The 16,627-nt window shown below is 47.2% G+C and overlaps 1 protein-coding gene across 1 annotated transcript in view; it reads right to left on the minus strand.

Annotated features, from left to right (window-relative positions):
- LOC144504318 (nuclear receptor-binding protein 2-like) overlaps positions 1-16,627 on the minus strand; it is a 135,885-nt gene continuing 119,258 nt past the window's right edge. Inside the window, exons 14-18 of the mRNA XM_078229473.1 lie at positions 6,799-6,934; positions 5,567-5,620; positions 1,647-1,710; positions 1,484-1,539; positions 1-213 (exon numbers count right to left, since the gene is read on the minus strand). Of these exons, the coding sequence (XP_078085599.1) occupies positions 115-213; positions 1,484-1,539; positions 1,647-1,710; positions 5,567-5,620; positions 6,799-6,934 (409 nt within the window). The 3' untranslated portion in view covers positions 1-114. The remainder of the gene's footprint in view (positions 214-1,483; positions 1,540-1,646; positions 1,711-5,566; positions 5,621-6,798; positions 6,935-16,627) is intronic.

Genomic DNA, 16,627 nt, shown 5'->3' on the forward strand with positions numbered 1-16,627 from the left:
ACAGCTGGTTGTATTTTATTGAAGCTGGGGGGGTGGTCTTTGAGAACTTCCCGCTGTAATGCTGAGGGCACGGATGGAGTGCGACAGTGTCTGAGAGTCTCCAATTTTCCCCTGCTAATCCTTCATCACCTGCTGTGAGTGGGCTGCAACTCCTTTTCCTTTGAGCTTTCTGAAAGTATCTTCTAGAAAGGTGGCCAACTTCTGACAGTCATCCTGGAGAGAGGGAAATGTGAAGAGAAATCCTTGTCAATGAAACAGGGGTGTGATCTCAATGGCAAAACTCAGAATGGGTAAAGTTGTGGTGAATAAGTCCCCAGTCTGACTGTAACTGAAACAGAAAATGCTGGAAAATCTCAGCAGGTCTGACAACCTCTGTGGAGAGAGAATAGAGCCAACGTTTTGAGTCTGGATGACTCTTTGTCAGAGTTTCCACAGAGGTTGTCAGACCTGCTGAGATTTTCCAGCATTTTCTGTTTTTGTTTCAGATTCCAGCAGTATTGTGCTTTTATCCCAGTCTGACTGTGATTGGCTGCAATACCAAGCTGGCCAGGGGAGGCTCTTTCTAAACAGGGGGCACAGTGCAGTCTCAGTGTGAGGTGATGCTTTGGGAGGTCTAATAAGGGTAGGATATACACAATGAATGGTCGGTCCCTCGGGAGTACTGAGGAGTAAGGGACCTTGGTGTTCAGGTCCACAGATCCCCGAAGGTGGCAGCACAGGTAGATAGAGTGAAGAAGGCACACAGAATGCTTGCCTCCATTGCCGGGGCTGAGAATATGGGAGCAGGGAGGCCTTGGTACAACTTTATAAAACATTGGTTCGACCACAGCTGGAGCACTGTGTGCAGTTCTGGTCACCTCACTATCGGAAGGACATGATTGCACTGGAGAGGGTGCAGAGGAGATTCACCAGGATGCTGCCTGGGATGGAAAGTTTCAGCTATGAGGAGAGACTGGATAGGCTGGGATTGCTTCCGCTGGAGCAAAGGAGGGATCTGATAGAGGGATAAAAAATTATGAGGCATAGATAGGGTAGATCATAAGAATCTTTTCCCATGGCAGCGATGTCTAAGATCAGAAGGTTTAAGGTGAGGAGTAAGTGGTTTAGAGGGGATCAGAAGAAAAATCTTTTCATCCAGAAGGTGGTGGAAATATGGAGCGTGTTGCCTGAGGTGGAGGCAGGGGCTCTGACAACATTTAAGAAGCATCTGGACAAGCATTTAAATCACCACGGAATCGCAGGCTCTGGACCCAGTGCTGGTATTGGATGGTTGGCAGAGACAGGGTGGGCCAAAGGGTCCGTTTCTGTGCTGTATAACTCTATGCCAAGGATGGAAGGATAGGAGAATGGGAGAATTTCCAATGGGGGTGTGGGAGCAGGGCGGGCGAGGATGAAGATACAGGAGTGTGGGGGAGGAGAAGGATGAGAAGGGAGGTGAGCGACAGTGGGAATACGGGAATGAGGGATGAAGTGCTGTGGTTACCTGGTTGATGAATCCAAACTGGACCAGTTCCAGGGCCAAGTCCCAGGAATCATCAGCTGTCAGAGAGAGAGAGGGAGAGTCAGGTCACCGAGTAACTCTGATGCAGCAAGACATAGCATGCGGGCGGGATAAAGGTACCAGGTACGGGGACAAGGGTACTTACTTGGCAGAAGGTCACAGGTCAGATGTCTGTGCAACCGATCATCCAACTTCAGGGAGAGAATGAGCTGCAGTAAAACCAGAGAGAGGTTAGTATGGGGTTAGTGTGGTGTAGAGGGGTCAATGCAGGATAGAAGGGTCAGTGCAGTTTACCCCTCACACTGTGACCCCTGGTTCTGGACTCCCCCCACCATTGGGAACATCCTCCCTGCATCTACCCTGTCTAGTCCTGTTAGAATTTTATAAGTCACTATGAGATCCCCCCTCATTCTTCTGAACTCCAGTGAAAACAATCCTAACCGAGTCAATCTCTCCTCATACACCAGTCCCGCCATCCCCGGGATCAGCCTGGTAAACCTTCGCTGCACTCCCTCGAGAGCAAGAACATCCTTCCTCAGAAAAGGAGACCAAAACTGCACACAATACTCTCGGTGTGGCCTCACCAAGGCCCTGTATAATTGCAACAACACATCCCTGCTCCTGTACTCGAAACCTCTCGCTATGAAGGCCAACATACCATTTGCCTTCTTTACCGCCTGCTGCACCTGCACGCTTACCTTCAGCGACTGGGGCACAAGGACACCCAGGTCCCGCTGCACACTCCCCTCTCCCAATTTACAGCCATCCAGATAGAGATCTTCCCGTTTTTGCTACCAAAGTGGATAACCTCACATTATACTTTATCTGCTATGCAGATGCCCACTCGCTCAACTTGTCCAAATCACGCTGAAGCATCTCTGCATCCTCCTCACAGCTCACCCTCCCACCCAACTCTGTGTTATCTGCAAATTTGGAGATATTCATAGAACCATAGAATCCCGACAGTGCAGAAGAGGCCATTCAGCCCATCAAGCCTGCACCAATGCTATGACAGAGCATCTTAACCAGGCCCTCTCCTTTGCTTTATCCCCATAACCCTACACATTTCCCATGGCGAATCCATCTAACCTACACATCTTGGGACTGTGGGATGAAACCAGAGCACCTGGAGGAAACCCATGCAGACATGGGGAGAACGTGCAAACTCTACACAGACAGTCACCCAAGACCAAAAACGAACCTGAGTCCCTGGAGCTGTGAGACAGCAGTGCTAACCACTGTGCCACTGTGCCACCTATTAGTTGAGAAATGGTGTTGGGAAAATTGATGGGATTGAAGGTGGATAATTCCCCAGGGCCTGATAATCTACATCTTGGTTCTCGAGGGAGATTGTAACACTGATTAAGAGGAAGAGACGGTTGTATGAAATGTACAGGCAGCAAGGAACACATCAGATGCTCGAGGAGTATAAAAAGTGCAAGAAGCTACTTAAGAGGGAAATCAGGAGGGCTAAAAGAAGACATGAGGTTGCTTTGGCAGACAGAGTGAAGGAAAATCCAAAGAGCTTCTTCAGGTATGTTAGGAGCAAAAGGATAGTGAGGGATAAAATTGGTCCTCTTGAAGACCAGAGTGGTAGACTGTGGATGGAACCAAAAGAGATGGGGGAGATACTAAATGGTTTTTTTGCATCCGTATTTACTGAGGAAATGGGCATGGAGTCTACGGAAATAGGGCAAACTGGTAGGGAGGCCATGGAAGCTTTACAGATTAAAGGGGAGAAGGTGCTCGCTCTCTTGAGGCAAATCAGAGTGGATAAATCCCCAGGACCGGACAGGGTATTCCCACGGACCTTGAGGGAAGCTAGTGTTGAACTTGCAGGGGCCCTGGCAGACATATTTAAAATGTCAGTATTCACGGGGGAGGTGCCGGATGATTGGAGGGTGGCTCATGTTGTTCCGTTGTTTAAAAAAGGTTCCAAAAGAAATCCGGGAAATTATCGGCCAGTAAGTTTGACGTCGGTGGTGGGCAAGTTATTGGAAGGTGTGATAAGGGATAGGATCTACAAATATTTGGATAGACAGGGACTTATTAGGGAGAGTCAACATGGCTTTGTGCGTGGTAGGTCATGTTTGACCAATCTATTAGAGTTTTTCGAGGAGGTTACCAGGAAAGTGGATGAAGGGAAGGCGGTGGATGTTGTCTACCTGGATTTCAGCAAGGCCTTTGACAAGGTCCCTCATGGGAGGTTAGTTAGGAAGGTTCAGTCGCTGGGTATACATGGGGAGGTAGTAAATTGGATAAGACACTGGCTCAATGGAAGAACGGGTGTGGCTTTTGCTACCAAATAAACCTGTTGGACTTTAACCTGGTGTTGTTAAACTTCTTTCAATGGAAGAAGCCAGAGAGTGGTTGTGGAGGATTGCTTCTCTGAGTGGAGGCCTGTGACTAGTGGTGTGCCGCAGGGATCGGTGTTGGGTCCATTGTTGTTTGTCATCTATATCAATGATCTGGATGATAATGTGGTCAATTGGATCAGCAAGTTTGCTGATGATACAAAGATTGGAGGTGTAGTGGACAGTGAGGAAGGTTTTCAAAGCTTGCAGAGGGATTTGGACCAACTAGATAAATGGGCTGAAAAATGGCAAATGGAATTTAACGCAGACAAGTGTGAGATATTGCACTTTGGAAGGACAAACCAAAGAAGAACGTACAGGGTAAATGGTAGGACTCTGAAGAGTGCAGTTGAACAGAGGGATCTGGGAATACAGGTACAGGATTCCCTAAAAGTGACGTCACAGGTGGATAGGGTCGTAAAGAGTGCCTTTGGTACATTGGCCTTTATAAATCGGAGTATCGAGTATAAGAGTTGGAGTGTTATGGTAAGGTTATATAAGGCATTGGTGAGGCCGAATTTGGAGTATTGTGTACAGTTTTGGTCACCTAGTTACAGGAAGGATGTAAATAAGATTGAAAGAGTGCAGAGAAGGTTTACAAGGATGTTGCCGGGACTTGAGAAGCTGAGTTACAGAGAGAGATTGAATAGGTTGGGACTTTATTCCCTGGAGCGTAGAAGATTGAGGGGAGATTTGATAGAGGTGTATAAGATTTTGTTGGGTATAGATAGAGTGAATGCAAGCAGGCTTTTTCCGCTGAGGCTAGGGGAGAAAAAAACCAGAGGGCATGGGTTAAGGGTGAAAGGAGAAAAGTTTAAAGGGAATATTAGGGGGGGCTTCTTCACGCAGAGAGTGGTGGGAGTGTGGAATGAGCTGCCGGATAAAGTGGTAAATGCGGGGTCACTTTTAACATTTAAGAAAAACTTGGACAGGTTCATGGATGAGAGGGGTGTGGAGGGATATGGTCCAAGTGCAGGTCAGTGGGACGAGGCATAAAATGGTTCGGCACAGACAAGAAGGGCCAAAAGGCCTGTCTCTGAGCTGTAATTTTCTATGGTTGTATGGTTCTATGGTTCTATCCCAGAGTACTTAAGGAAGTGGCTCTAGAAATAGTGGATGCATTGGTGGTCATCTTTGAACATTCTATAGACTCTGGAACAGTTCCTACAGATTGGAGGGTAGCTAATGTTTCGCTCAGTTGGCTGGACAGCTGCTTAGTGATGCAGAGCGACCCCAATAGCGTGGGTTCAATTCCTGTACCGGCATGAAGAACCAGCCCTCTCAACCTTGCCCCTCGCCTGAGGTGTGGTGATCCTCAGTTTAAATCACCATTAGTCAGCCTATGGTGATCTGGAATCATGGCGGCTTCACCTTTAGACTTGAAGAGATCGTTAGAAAGATTAGGGGGAGGTGAGGAAAATGTTTTTCACCCAGAGAGTTGTGGGGGTCTGGAGTTCACTGTCTGAAAGGGTAGGAAAAGGTGTTTGGAAAGGCACCTCACGCGCTGTAACCGACAGGGAAACGGAGCAAATGCTGGAAGTGGGATTAGTCTGGGTGGCTCGGTTTTCCATCCAGCACAGACACGATGGGCAGAGTGGCCTCTTCCAGAGTCGTAAACTTCCTCTCGTCCCATGATTCTCTCTGATTCACTGGCTCGTGCTTTCTCTCTCTGTGTCTCTGACTCAGTCACTCCGATCAGGCTGGTACTCACACGCCATCTTGTGTTGTCTTCGTGTGACTCCAGTTGGCACTGCATCTGAATGACCTGTGAGGGAGAGAGATTTCAGCCCAAAATATTCAACACAATCAGTGACACACTCGCCCCAATCCCGCCTCTGCACTCACCATCCAATACAGAAAGGAAATATACAGTCAATGGCAGAACCCTTAAGAGTATTGATGGGCAGAGGGATCTGGGTGTACAGGTACACAGGTCAGTGAAAGTGGCAATGCAGGTGGAGAAGGTAGTCAAGAAGGCATACGGCATGCTTGCCTTCATCGGCTGGGGCATTGAGTTTAAAAATTGGCAAGTCATGTTGCAGCTTTATAGAACCTTACTTAGGCCGCACTTGGAATATAGTGTTCAATTCTGGTCGCCACACTACCAGAAGGATGTGGAGGCTTTGGAGAGGGTACAGAAAAGATTTACCAGGATGTTGCCTGGTATGGAGGGCATTAGCTATGAGGAGAGGTTGGAGAAACTTGGTTTGTTCTCACTGGAGCAACGGAGGTTGAGGGGAGACCTGATAGAAGTCTACAAGATTATGAGAGGCATGGACAGAGTAGATAGTCAGAAGCTTTTTCCCAGGGTGGAAGAGTCAATTACTAGGGGGCACAGGTTTAAGGTGCGAGGGGCAAGGTTTAAAGGAGATGTACGAGGCAGATTTTTCACACAGAGAGTAGTGGGTGCCTGGAACTCGCTGCCAGGGGAGGTAGTGGAAGCGGATACGGTCGTGACTTTTAAAGGGTGTCTTGACAAGTACATGAATAGGATGGGAATAGAGGGATATGGTCCCCGGAAGCGTAGGGGGTTTAGTTCAGTCGGGCAGCATGGTCGGTGCAGGCTTGGAGGGCCGAAGGGCCTGTTCCTCTGCTGTAATTTTCTTTGTTCTTTTGTTCTTTTTTATCCCATTCACTCACTCACCATCCTCACCCACTCACCCACTCTCCCTCACACTCTGATTCACTCCACCAGCTGCTGCAGATCACAGGCTGAAGAGTCAGATGCAGCGTGGGGGGAGCGGAGACCAGGGAGAGAATTGGGTCTGTGCCTTCCATACCTGCGGCCTCAGGTTGATGGAGGTCTCTCTCCCCAGAGCCCAATTGCCAGCACATCAGGCTCCAAGTTGTTATACAATTTGAGATCAATGTTTGTGTACAAGGATCTCTCCACACACACTCTCCAAGCACTGTGACAAGGAGCATACCCGTGTACAAACTCACCTTCCTAGTCTCCTGTCCATGAGCCTCAGCAATAGGAGATTTCACATACTCTGTGGTTTCAGGGAGCTGGGGGTGAGCCCAGAACAAATGAAGCGGGTGACTGGAGGAAAAGTTCATTAAAGGGTGGATTCCATTCCTAAAAGTGAACAGAGAGAGAGAGGCACAGAGAAGGATCTGACAGTTGGAGTGAATGATAGGAAATCATCATACAGCACAGGAGGAGGCTATTTGGCCCATCATACTTGGCGGCTGGCCAACAAGGAGTATAAAGCCATTCTCCAGCTCTTGCCCTGACAGGTTACATGTGCATATCCAAGTACCTTCTAAATATTGAGAGGTTGTCTCACTCAAATCCTCCCTTTTTTTGACTTATTCTTTCATGGGATGTGGGTGTCTCTGGAAAGCCAGCAGCTGTTGTCCATTCCCAACTGCCCTTGAACTGAGTGGCTTCACTAATCATTACAGTGCCAAAGGAGGCCATTTGGCCCATCAAGTCTGCACTGACCGATGGCCATCTGACGAGGTGGGAGAATTCTGCCCCTGGTCTCAGCAATGCCTCGTGGAAGTGAAGCACAACATCATTCCTTTAATGTTTAATTCCTCTCATAATGAACGATAGCACTCCATTAGTCTCCTAAATTATTTACTGTACCTGCATACCGATCTGATCTGACTCCTACGGCAGGTCACCTTGAACCGTCTGCAACTGGGAATTCTGCAAATGTACTCCACATGAGTAATTCTCTGCTTTTTCATTCTTCCTGCCAAAGTGAACAAGTTCACCAACTTCCCACATTATCCTCCATCTGCCAGGTCTTTCCTCACTCACTCAACCCATCTATAATCTGTCTGCAGCCTCCTTATGTCCTCATCACAATGCACTTTCCTACCAATGTTGCATCATCTGCTCATTGAGTGCCAGGGTTTCTAGTGGGAGAAAATTGCAAAACTGGTGGAAAATCCCAAAAGACCCCTGAAATGAGAATCTCGGTGGTGAGACCTTAATTTCTTATTTTATTCAGGAAGCGTAAAGGAGAACATGCCCCTGTCTACATCAACAGGGACGAAGTAGAAATGGTCGAGAGCTTCAAGTTTTTATGTGTCCAGATCCCCAACAACCTGTCCTGGTCCCCCCCCCCCCCATGCTGACACTATAGTTAAGAAAGCCCACCAACGCCTCTACTTTCTCAGAAGACTAAGGAAATTTGGCATGTCAGCTACGACTCTCACCAACTTTTACAGATGCACCATAGAAAGCCTTCTTTCTGGTTGTATCGCAGCTTGGTATGGTTTATGTTATGGTTTAGTTATACGGGGCATTGGTGAGACCACATCTGAAATACTGTGTACAGTATTAGTCTCCTTATTTAAGGAAGGATGGAAATGTGTTGGAGACGGTTCAGAGGAGATTTAATCGACTGATATCAGGATTGAGAGGGTTGTTTTATGAGGAAGGGTTGTACAGCTTGGGCTTGATTCCATTCGAGCTCAGAAGAGTGAGGGGTGACTTGATTGAAGCATATAAGAGCAAAGAAAGGTACAACACAGGAATAGGCCCTCCGCCCCTCCAAGCCTGTGTCGATCATAGAACATAACAGCACAGAACAGGCCCTTCGGCCCACGATGTTGTGCCGAGCTTTATCTGAAACCAAGATCAAGCTATTTCCTCCCTATCATCCCGAAGTTAAATGTTCCTAAAGTTTCTGACTCCACTATCCCTGCAGGCAGTCCATTCCACACCCCAACCACTCTCTGAGTAAAAAACCTACCTCGGACATCCTTCCTATATCTCCCACCATGAACCCTATAGTTATGCCCCCTAGTTACCGCTCCATTCACCCGAGGAAATAGTCTTTGAACGTTCACTCTATCTATCCCCCTCATCATCTTATATACCTCTATCAAGTCTCCTCTCAACCTCCTCCGCTCCAAAGAGAAAAGCCCAAGTTCCCTCAACCTTTCCTCATAAGACCTACCCTCCAATCCAGGCAGCATCCTGGTAAATCTCCTCTGCACTCTTTCCAGCGCTTCCACATCCTTCTTATAGTGAGGTGACCAGAACTGCACACAATATTCCAAATGTGGTCTCACCAAGGTCCTGTACAGTTGCAGCATAACCCCACGGCTCTTAAACTCCAACCCCCTGTTAATGAACGCCAACAACACTATAGGCCTTCTTCACGGCTCTATCCACTTGAGTGGCAACCTTCAGAGATCTATGGATATGAACCCCAAGATCTCTCTGTTCCTCCACATTCTTCAGAACCCTACCTTTGACCCTGTAATCCACATTTAAATTTGTCCGACCAAAATGAATCACCTCGCATTTGTCAGGGTTAAACTCAGCCATATGAACGGAGTGGGAATGGAGGGATACAAAAGAATGGTCCAGTTTGGACCAGGGAGCGGCGCGGGCTTGGAGGGCCGAAGGGCCTGTTCCTGTGCTGTATTGTTCTTTGTTCTTGTTCTTTGTAAACTCCATTTGCCATTTTTCAGCCCAGCTTTGCATCCTATCTATGTCTCTTTGCAGCCTACAACAGCCCTCCACCTCATCCACTACTCCACCAATCTTGGTGTCATCAGCAAATTTACTGATCCACCCTTCAGCCCCCTCCTCCAAGTCATTTATAAAAACTACAAAGAGCAGAGGACCAAGCACTGATCCCTGTGGCACTCCGCTGGTAACCGGTTTCCAGCCCGAAAATTTTCCATCCACCACCATCCTCTGTCTTCTGTTAGATAGCCAGTTACCTATCCAATCAGCCAAACTTCCCTCTATCCCACACATCCTTACTTTCTTCATAAGCCGACCGTGGGGGACTTTATCAAACGCCTTACTAAAATCCATGTATATGACATCAACTGCCCTACCCTTACACTTATACACTTAGTTACTTCCTCAAAAAATTCTATCAAATTTGTGAGGCAAGACTTGCCCTTCACAAATCCGTGCTGACTAACCCGGATTAAGCTGCATCTTTCTAAATGGTCGTAAATCCCATCTCTAAGGACCTTTTCCATCAACTTACCGACCACCGAAGTAAGACTAACCGGCCTATAATTACCAGGATCATTTCTATTCCCTTTCTTAAACAGAGGAACAACATTCGCCACTCTCCAGTCCTCTGGCACCACCCCCGTGGACAGTGAGGACTCAAAGATCAATGCCAAAGGCTCTGCTATCTCATCCCTTGCCTCCCAAAGAATCCTAGGATACATTTCATCAGGCCCAGGGGACTTATCAACTTTCAGTTTATTCAAAATTGCTAGTACATCCTCCCTCCGAACATCTACTTCCTCCAGCCTATCAGCCTGTGACACCATCTCTTCCTCAAAAACATGGCCCCTCTCCTTGGTGAACACCGAAGAAAAGTATTCATTCATCACCTCTCCTACCTCTTCTGACTCCATGCACAAATTCCCACTGCCGTCCTTGACCGGCCTCAGCCTCACCCTGGTTATTCTTTTATTCCTCACATAAGAGTAAAAAGCCTTGGGGTTTTCCTTGATCCGACCCGCCAAGGACTTCTCATGCCCCCTCCTAGCTCTCCTAAGCCCCTTTTTCAGCTCATTTCTTGCTAACTTGTAACCCTCCATCGAGCCAACTGAACCTTGTTTTCTCAACCTAACATACGCTTCCTTCTTCCTCTTGACGAGACATTCCACCTCTTTTGTGAACCATGGTTCCCTCACTCTGCCATTTCCTCTCTGCCTGACAGGGACATACCTATCAAGGACACGCAGTATTTGTTCCTTGAAAAAGTTCCACTTATCATTAGTGCCTTTGCCTGACAATTTTTGTTCCCATCCTATTCTTCCTAATTCCCGCCTGATTGCATCATAATTACCTCTCCCCCAATTGTAAACCTTGCCCTGCCGTACGGCCCTCTCCCTCTCCATTGCAATAACAAAAGACACCGAATTGTGGTCACTATCTCCAAAGTGCTCTCCCACAGCCAAATCCAACACTTGGCCCGGCTCATTTCCCAGTACCAAATCCAATGTGGCCCCACCTCTTGTCGGCTTATCCACATATTGTGTCAGGAAACCCTCCTGCACACACTGCACAAAAACTGCCCCATCCGAACTATTCGACCTATAAAGGTTCCAATCAATATTTGGAAGGTTAAAGTCCCCCATGACAACTACCCTGTGACCCCCACACCTATCCATAATCTGCTTAGCAATTTCTTCCTCCACATCTCTATTACTATTTGGGGGCCTATAGTAAACTCCTAACAACGTGACCGCTCCTTTCCTATTTCTAACCTCAGCCCATATTACCTCAGTGTGCAGATCCCCTTCGAAATGCCTTTCCGCAGCCGTTAAACTATCCTTGATTAACAGTGCCACTCCTCCACCTCTCTTACCAGCTACCCTACACTTACTGAAACATCTCTACCCCGGAACCTCCAACAACCATTCCTGTCCTTGTTCTACCCATGTCTCCGTAATGGCCACAACATCGTAGTCCCAAGTGCCAATCCACGCCCCAAGTTCACCTGCCTTATTTCGGATGCTCCTTGCATTGAAGTAGACACACTTCAACCCACCTTCTTGTCTGCTGGTACTCACCTTTGACCATGATACCCTTCCCAGTACCTCACTACACTCACTGACCTCTGGACTACAACTCCTTTTCCCATCCCCCTGACAAATTAGTTTAAATCCCCCTGAAGAGCCGTAGCAAATTTCCCTCCCAGGATATTGGTGCCCCTCTGGTTCAGGTGCAACCCGTCCTGTTGGTACAGGTCCCACCTTCCCCAGAATCATGATGCGCTAACTAAAATATACCTTCTGCCCTTACCCAGTCCGTATCCCTCTATTCCCTCCCTATTCATGCACCCACCCAGATGCCTCTTAAATGTTGCTAATGTACCTGCTTCCACCACCTCCTCTGGCAGCGCGTTCCAGGCACCCACCACTCTCTGTGTGAAAAACTTCCCCCGCACATCTCCCTTAAACTTTCCCCCTCTCGCCTTGAACCAGTGCCCCCGTGTAATTGACACTTCCACCCTGGGGAAAAGCCTCTGCCTATCCACCCTGTCTGTGCCTCTCATCATTTTGTAGATCTCTATCAGGTCTCCCCTCAGCCTCCATCTTTCTAGTGAAAGCAATCCCAGTTTATTCAACCTCTCCTCATAGCCGACACCCTCGAGACCAGGCAACATCCTGGTGAACCTTCTGTGCACTCGCTCCGAAGCTCCCCTGTCCTTCTGGTAGTGCGGTGACCAGAACTGCACACAACACTCCAAATGCAGCCTGACCAAGGTTTTATAACCGTATGATGTGGGAGCTGACAGATCCCATTGTGAGCTGCAGTCACCACATCTGCAGCAAGTGTTGGTTGCTTGAGGCTCAGAGTTGATGAGCTGGAGCCTGAACCTCAGACGCTGTGGCACGTCCGGGACGGGACGCTTTATTTCAGGAGGCGGTCACACCCGGTAAATTAGCTACCTTTAATTTGGTCAGTGGTCAGGGACAGCAGGGTGTGACTAAATGAGGCAGGTAGAGGGATCCTGAATTCAGGAACGGTGGAGCCTCAGCTCTTGACCTTGTCCAACAGGTACGAGGTACTTGCTCCGTGTGTGGATGAGGAAAAGGGCTGTAGGGAGGATGAGCTCGCCGACCACTGCACCATGGGACAGGGGACCATTCAAGAGGGGGGAGCAAAAAGACAAGTGGTAGTTGTAGGGGATTCTATAATTAGGGGGATTGGTAGCATCGAGCAGGATCGAGGGTCCTTCATGGTTATGTTGCCTGCCCAGTGCCAGGGTGCGGGACATCTCTGACCAGCTTGAAAGGAAATTGGATTGGGAGGGGGAGGATCCAGTTGTTGTGGTCCACATTGGGACAAACAACATAGGCAAGACTAGAAAAGAGGATCTGTTTGGGGATTGTCAGGCACTGGGAGCTAAATTAAAGAATAGGTCCTCAAGGGTTATAATCTCTGGATTATTACCCGAGCCACATGCAAATTGGCACAGGGTTAAGAGAATTAGGGCATTGTCATCAGCATTGGAATAGAAGGCATCTGTACCGTTGGGACGGTCTTTACCTGAACCGATCTGGAAGCAGTGTTCTAGCGAATAGGATAAATAAAGTGGTCACAAGGACTTTAAACTAGCAAATTCCGGGGGGAAGAGTAAAACTAGGGTAAGTATAATGGCTAATGGGAAGCAAAGCAGCAGGTTAGCATGTGGGGAGAAGGGTTCAACTACATGGAAAATCAGGAAAAATGTTAAAAGGAAGGAGAACTCAGGTGATGTTAGGATTCAAAAGAAGGAATAAACATTTGCTCAAGGGCACTTTATCTGAATGCTCGTAGCATTTGAAACAAGGTCAATCAGTTGACGGCACAAATCATTGTGAACGAGTGTGATTTGGTGGCCATTACAGAGACATGGTCTCAGGATGGTCACGACTGGGAGTTAAACATCCAGGGGTATCAGACTGTTCGGAGGGACCGACAGGAAGGTAAGGGAGGTGGTGTAGCTCTGATATTTAAGGATGATATCAGGGTGGTAGTGAGAGATGATACCGGTTCTATGGAGAAAAAGGTTGAATCCATTTGGGTGGAAATTAGAAACAGTGAGAAAAAGTCACTGATAGGCGCAGTCTATAGGCCACCAAATAATGACATCATGGTGGGGCCAGAAATAAACAAAGAAATAACTGATGTGTGTAAAAATGGTACAGCAATTATCATGGGGGATTTTAATCTACATAGCAATTGGTCAAACCAGGTCGGTCAGGTAGCCTTGAGGAGGAGTTCATAGAATGTATCCGCGATAGCTTCCTTGAACAGAATGTAATGGAACCGACGAGGGAGCAAGCTATCCTAGATCTGGTCCTGTGTAATGAGACAGGAATAATTAATGATCTTACAGTTAGGGATCCTCTTGGAAGAAGCGATCACAGTATGGTTGAATTTAAAATACAGATGGAGTGTGAGAAGGTAAAATCCAATCCCAGTGTCTTGTGCTTAAACAAAGGAGACTACAATGGGATGAGGGAGGAGTTGGCTCAGGTAGACTGGGAGCAAAAACTTTATGTTGGGACAATTGAGGAACAGGGGAGGACTTTTCAAAGCGATCTTTCACAGTGCTGAGCAAAAGTATATACCAGTGATAAGGAAGGACTGTAGAAAAAGAGATAATCAGCCATGGATATCAATTGGTCTTTGTGATTTTTATTAATGACTTAGAGGAGGGGGCTGAAGGGTGGATCAGTAAATTTGCTGATGACACCAAGATTGGTGGAGTAGTGGATGAGGTGGAGGGCTGTTGTTGGCTGCAAAGAGACATAGATAGGATGCAAAGCTGGGCTGAAAAATGGCAAATGGAGTTTAACCCTGATAAATGTGAGGTGATTCATTTTGGTAGGACTAATTTAAATGTGGATTACAGGGTCAAAGGTAGGGTTCTGAAGACTGTGGAGGAACAGAGAGATCTTGGGGTTCATATCCACAGATCTCTAAAGGTTGCCACTCAAGTGGATAGAGCTGTGAAGAAGGCCTATAGTGTGTTAGCTTTTATTAACAGGGGGTTGGAGTTTAAGAGCCGTGGGGTTATGCTGCAACTGTACAGGACCTTGGTGAGACCACATTTGGAATATTGTGTGCAGTGTGCATATTGTGTGGAATTGCCCTTTGAGGACAGAGAGAAGAATTTGTTTCTCTCAGAGGGTTGAGAGACTTTAGAACTCTCTGCTTCAGAAAGCACTAGGGGCAGGGTCATTGAATATTTTTAAGGCAGAGGTAGATAGATTCTTGTTAGGCAAGGAAATCAAAGGTAGTTGGGGGTAGATGGGAATGTAGAACTTGAAACAAACAGATCATCCATGATCTTATCAAATAGTGGACCAAGCTCGAGGCACCAAATGTCCTACTCCTGCTCCTATTTTGTCTGTTCCTTCTTTATTCCATTGCCTTTGCAATAAATGACAACATTTCACTTGCCTCTTTAATCATTTGCTGTACCTGCAGGCTAACTTTTCCTGATTCTATAGGTATGTCAGGAGTAAAAGAATGACTCGGGTAAGATTAGGGCCAGTCAAGGACAGGAGTGGGAAGTTGTGCGTGGAGTCTGAAGAGATAGGAGAGGCAGTAAATGAATATTTTTCGTCGGTATTGACACTGGAGAGGGACAGTGTTGTTGAGGGGAGTACTGAGATGCAGGCTGTTGGACTGGATGGGATTGAGGTTCATAAGGAGGAGGTGTTAGCAATTCAGGAAAGGGTAAAAATAGATAAGTCCCCTGGGCCGGATGGGATTTAGCCTACGATTCTCTGGGAGGCTCGAGAGGAGATTGCAGAGCCTTTGGCTTTGATCTTTGTGTCGTCATTGTCTACAGGAACAGTGCCAGAAGACTGGAGGATAGCAAATGTTGTCCCCTTGTTCAAGAAGGGGAGTAGGGACAACCCTGGTAATTATAGACCGGTGAGCCTTACTTCTGTTGTGGGTAAAGTATTGGAAAGGATTATAAGAGATAGGATTTATAATCACCTAGAAAGGAATAATTTGATTAGGGATAGTCAGCACGGTTTTGTGAAGGGTAGGTCGTGCCTCACAAACCTTATTGAGTTCTTTGAGAAGGTGACCAAAGAGGTGGATGAGGGTAAAGCGGTTGATGTGGTGTATATGGATTTCAGCAAAGTGTTTGATAAGGTTCCCCATGGTAAGCTTTTGCAGAAAAAACGGACACATGGGATTGAGGGTGATTTAGTGGTTTGGATCAGGAATCGGCTAGCTGTAAGAAAACAGAGGGTGGTGGTTGATGGGAAATATTCATCCTGGAGTTCAGTTACTAGTGGTGTACCGCAAGGATCTGTTTTGGGGCCACTGCTGCTTGTCATTTTTATTAATGACCTGGATGAGGGTGTGGAAGGTTGGATTAGTAAATTTGCGGATGACACTAAAGTCGGTGGAGTTGTAGACAGTGCGGAGGGAAGTGGCAGGTTACAGAGGGACATAGATAAGCTGCAGAACTGGGCTGAGAGGTGGCAAATGGAGTTTAATGTGGAAAAGTGTGAGGTGATTCACTTTGGAAGGAGTAACAGGAATACAGAGTACTGGGCTAATGGTAAGATACTTGGTAGTGTGGATGAACAGAGGGATCTGGGTGTCCATGTGCATAGACCCCTGAAAGTTGGCACCCAGGTTGATAGGGTTGTTAAGAAGGCGTACGGTGTGTTAGCTTTTATTGGTAGAGGGATTGAGTTTTGGAGCCAGGAGGTCATGCTGCAACTGTACAAAACTCTGGTGCGGCCGCATTTGGAGTATTCCGTACAGTTCTGGTCGCCGTATTGTAGGAAAGATGTGGAAGTGTTGGAAAGGGTGCAGAGGAGATTTACCAGGATGTTGCCTGGTATGGTGGGAAAATCATATGAGGAAAGTCTGAGGGGCTTGAGGCTGTTTTCGTTGGAGAGAAGAAGGTTAAGAGGTGACTTAATAGAGGCATACAAGATGTTCAGAGGATTAGATAGGGTGGACAGTGAGATTCTTTTTCCTCGGATGGTGTTGGCTAGCACGAGGGGACATAGCTTTAAATTGAGGGGTGAGAGATATAGGACAGATGTTAGAGGTAGGTTCTTTACTCAGAGAGTAGTAAGGGTGTGGAATGCCCTGCCTGCAGCAGTCGTGGACTTGTCAACATTCAGAGCATTCAAATGGTTATTGGATAAACATATGGATGATATTGGAATAGTGTAGGTTAGAGGGGCTTTAGATTGGTTCCACTGGTCGGTGCAACATCGAGGGCCGAAGGGCCTGTACTGCGCTGTAGTGTTCTATGTTCTATGTTCTATGATTCATGCACCAGGACACGCA

This window comes from Mustelus asterias, chromosome 2 (assembly GCF_964213995.1).
Source record: "Mustelus asterias chromosome 2, sMusAst1.hap1.1, whole genome shotgun sequence".
Classification (NCBI taxonomy): domain Eukaryota; kingdom Metazoa; phylum Chordata; class Chondrichthyes; order Carcharhiniformes; family Triakidae; genus Mustelus; species Mustelus asterias.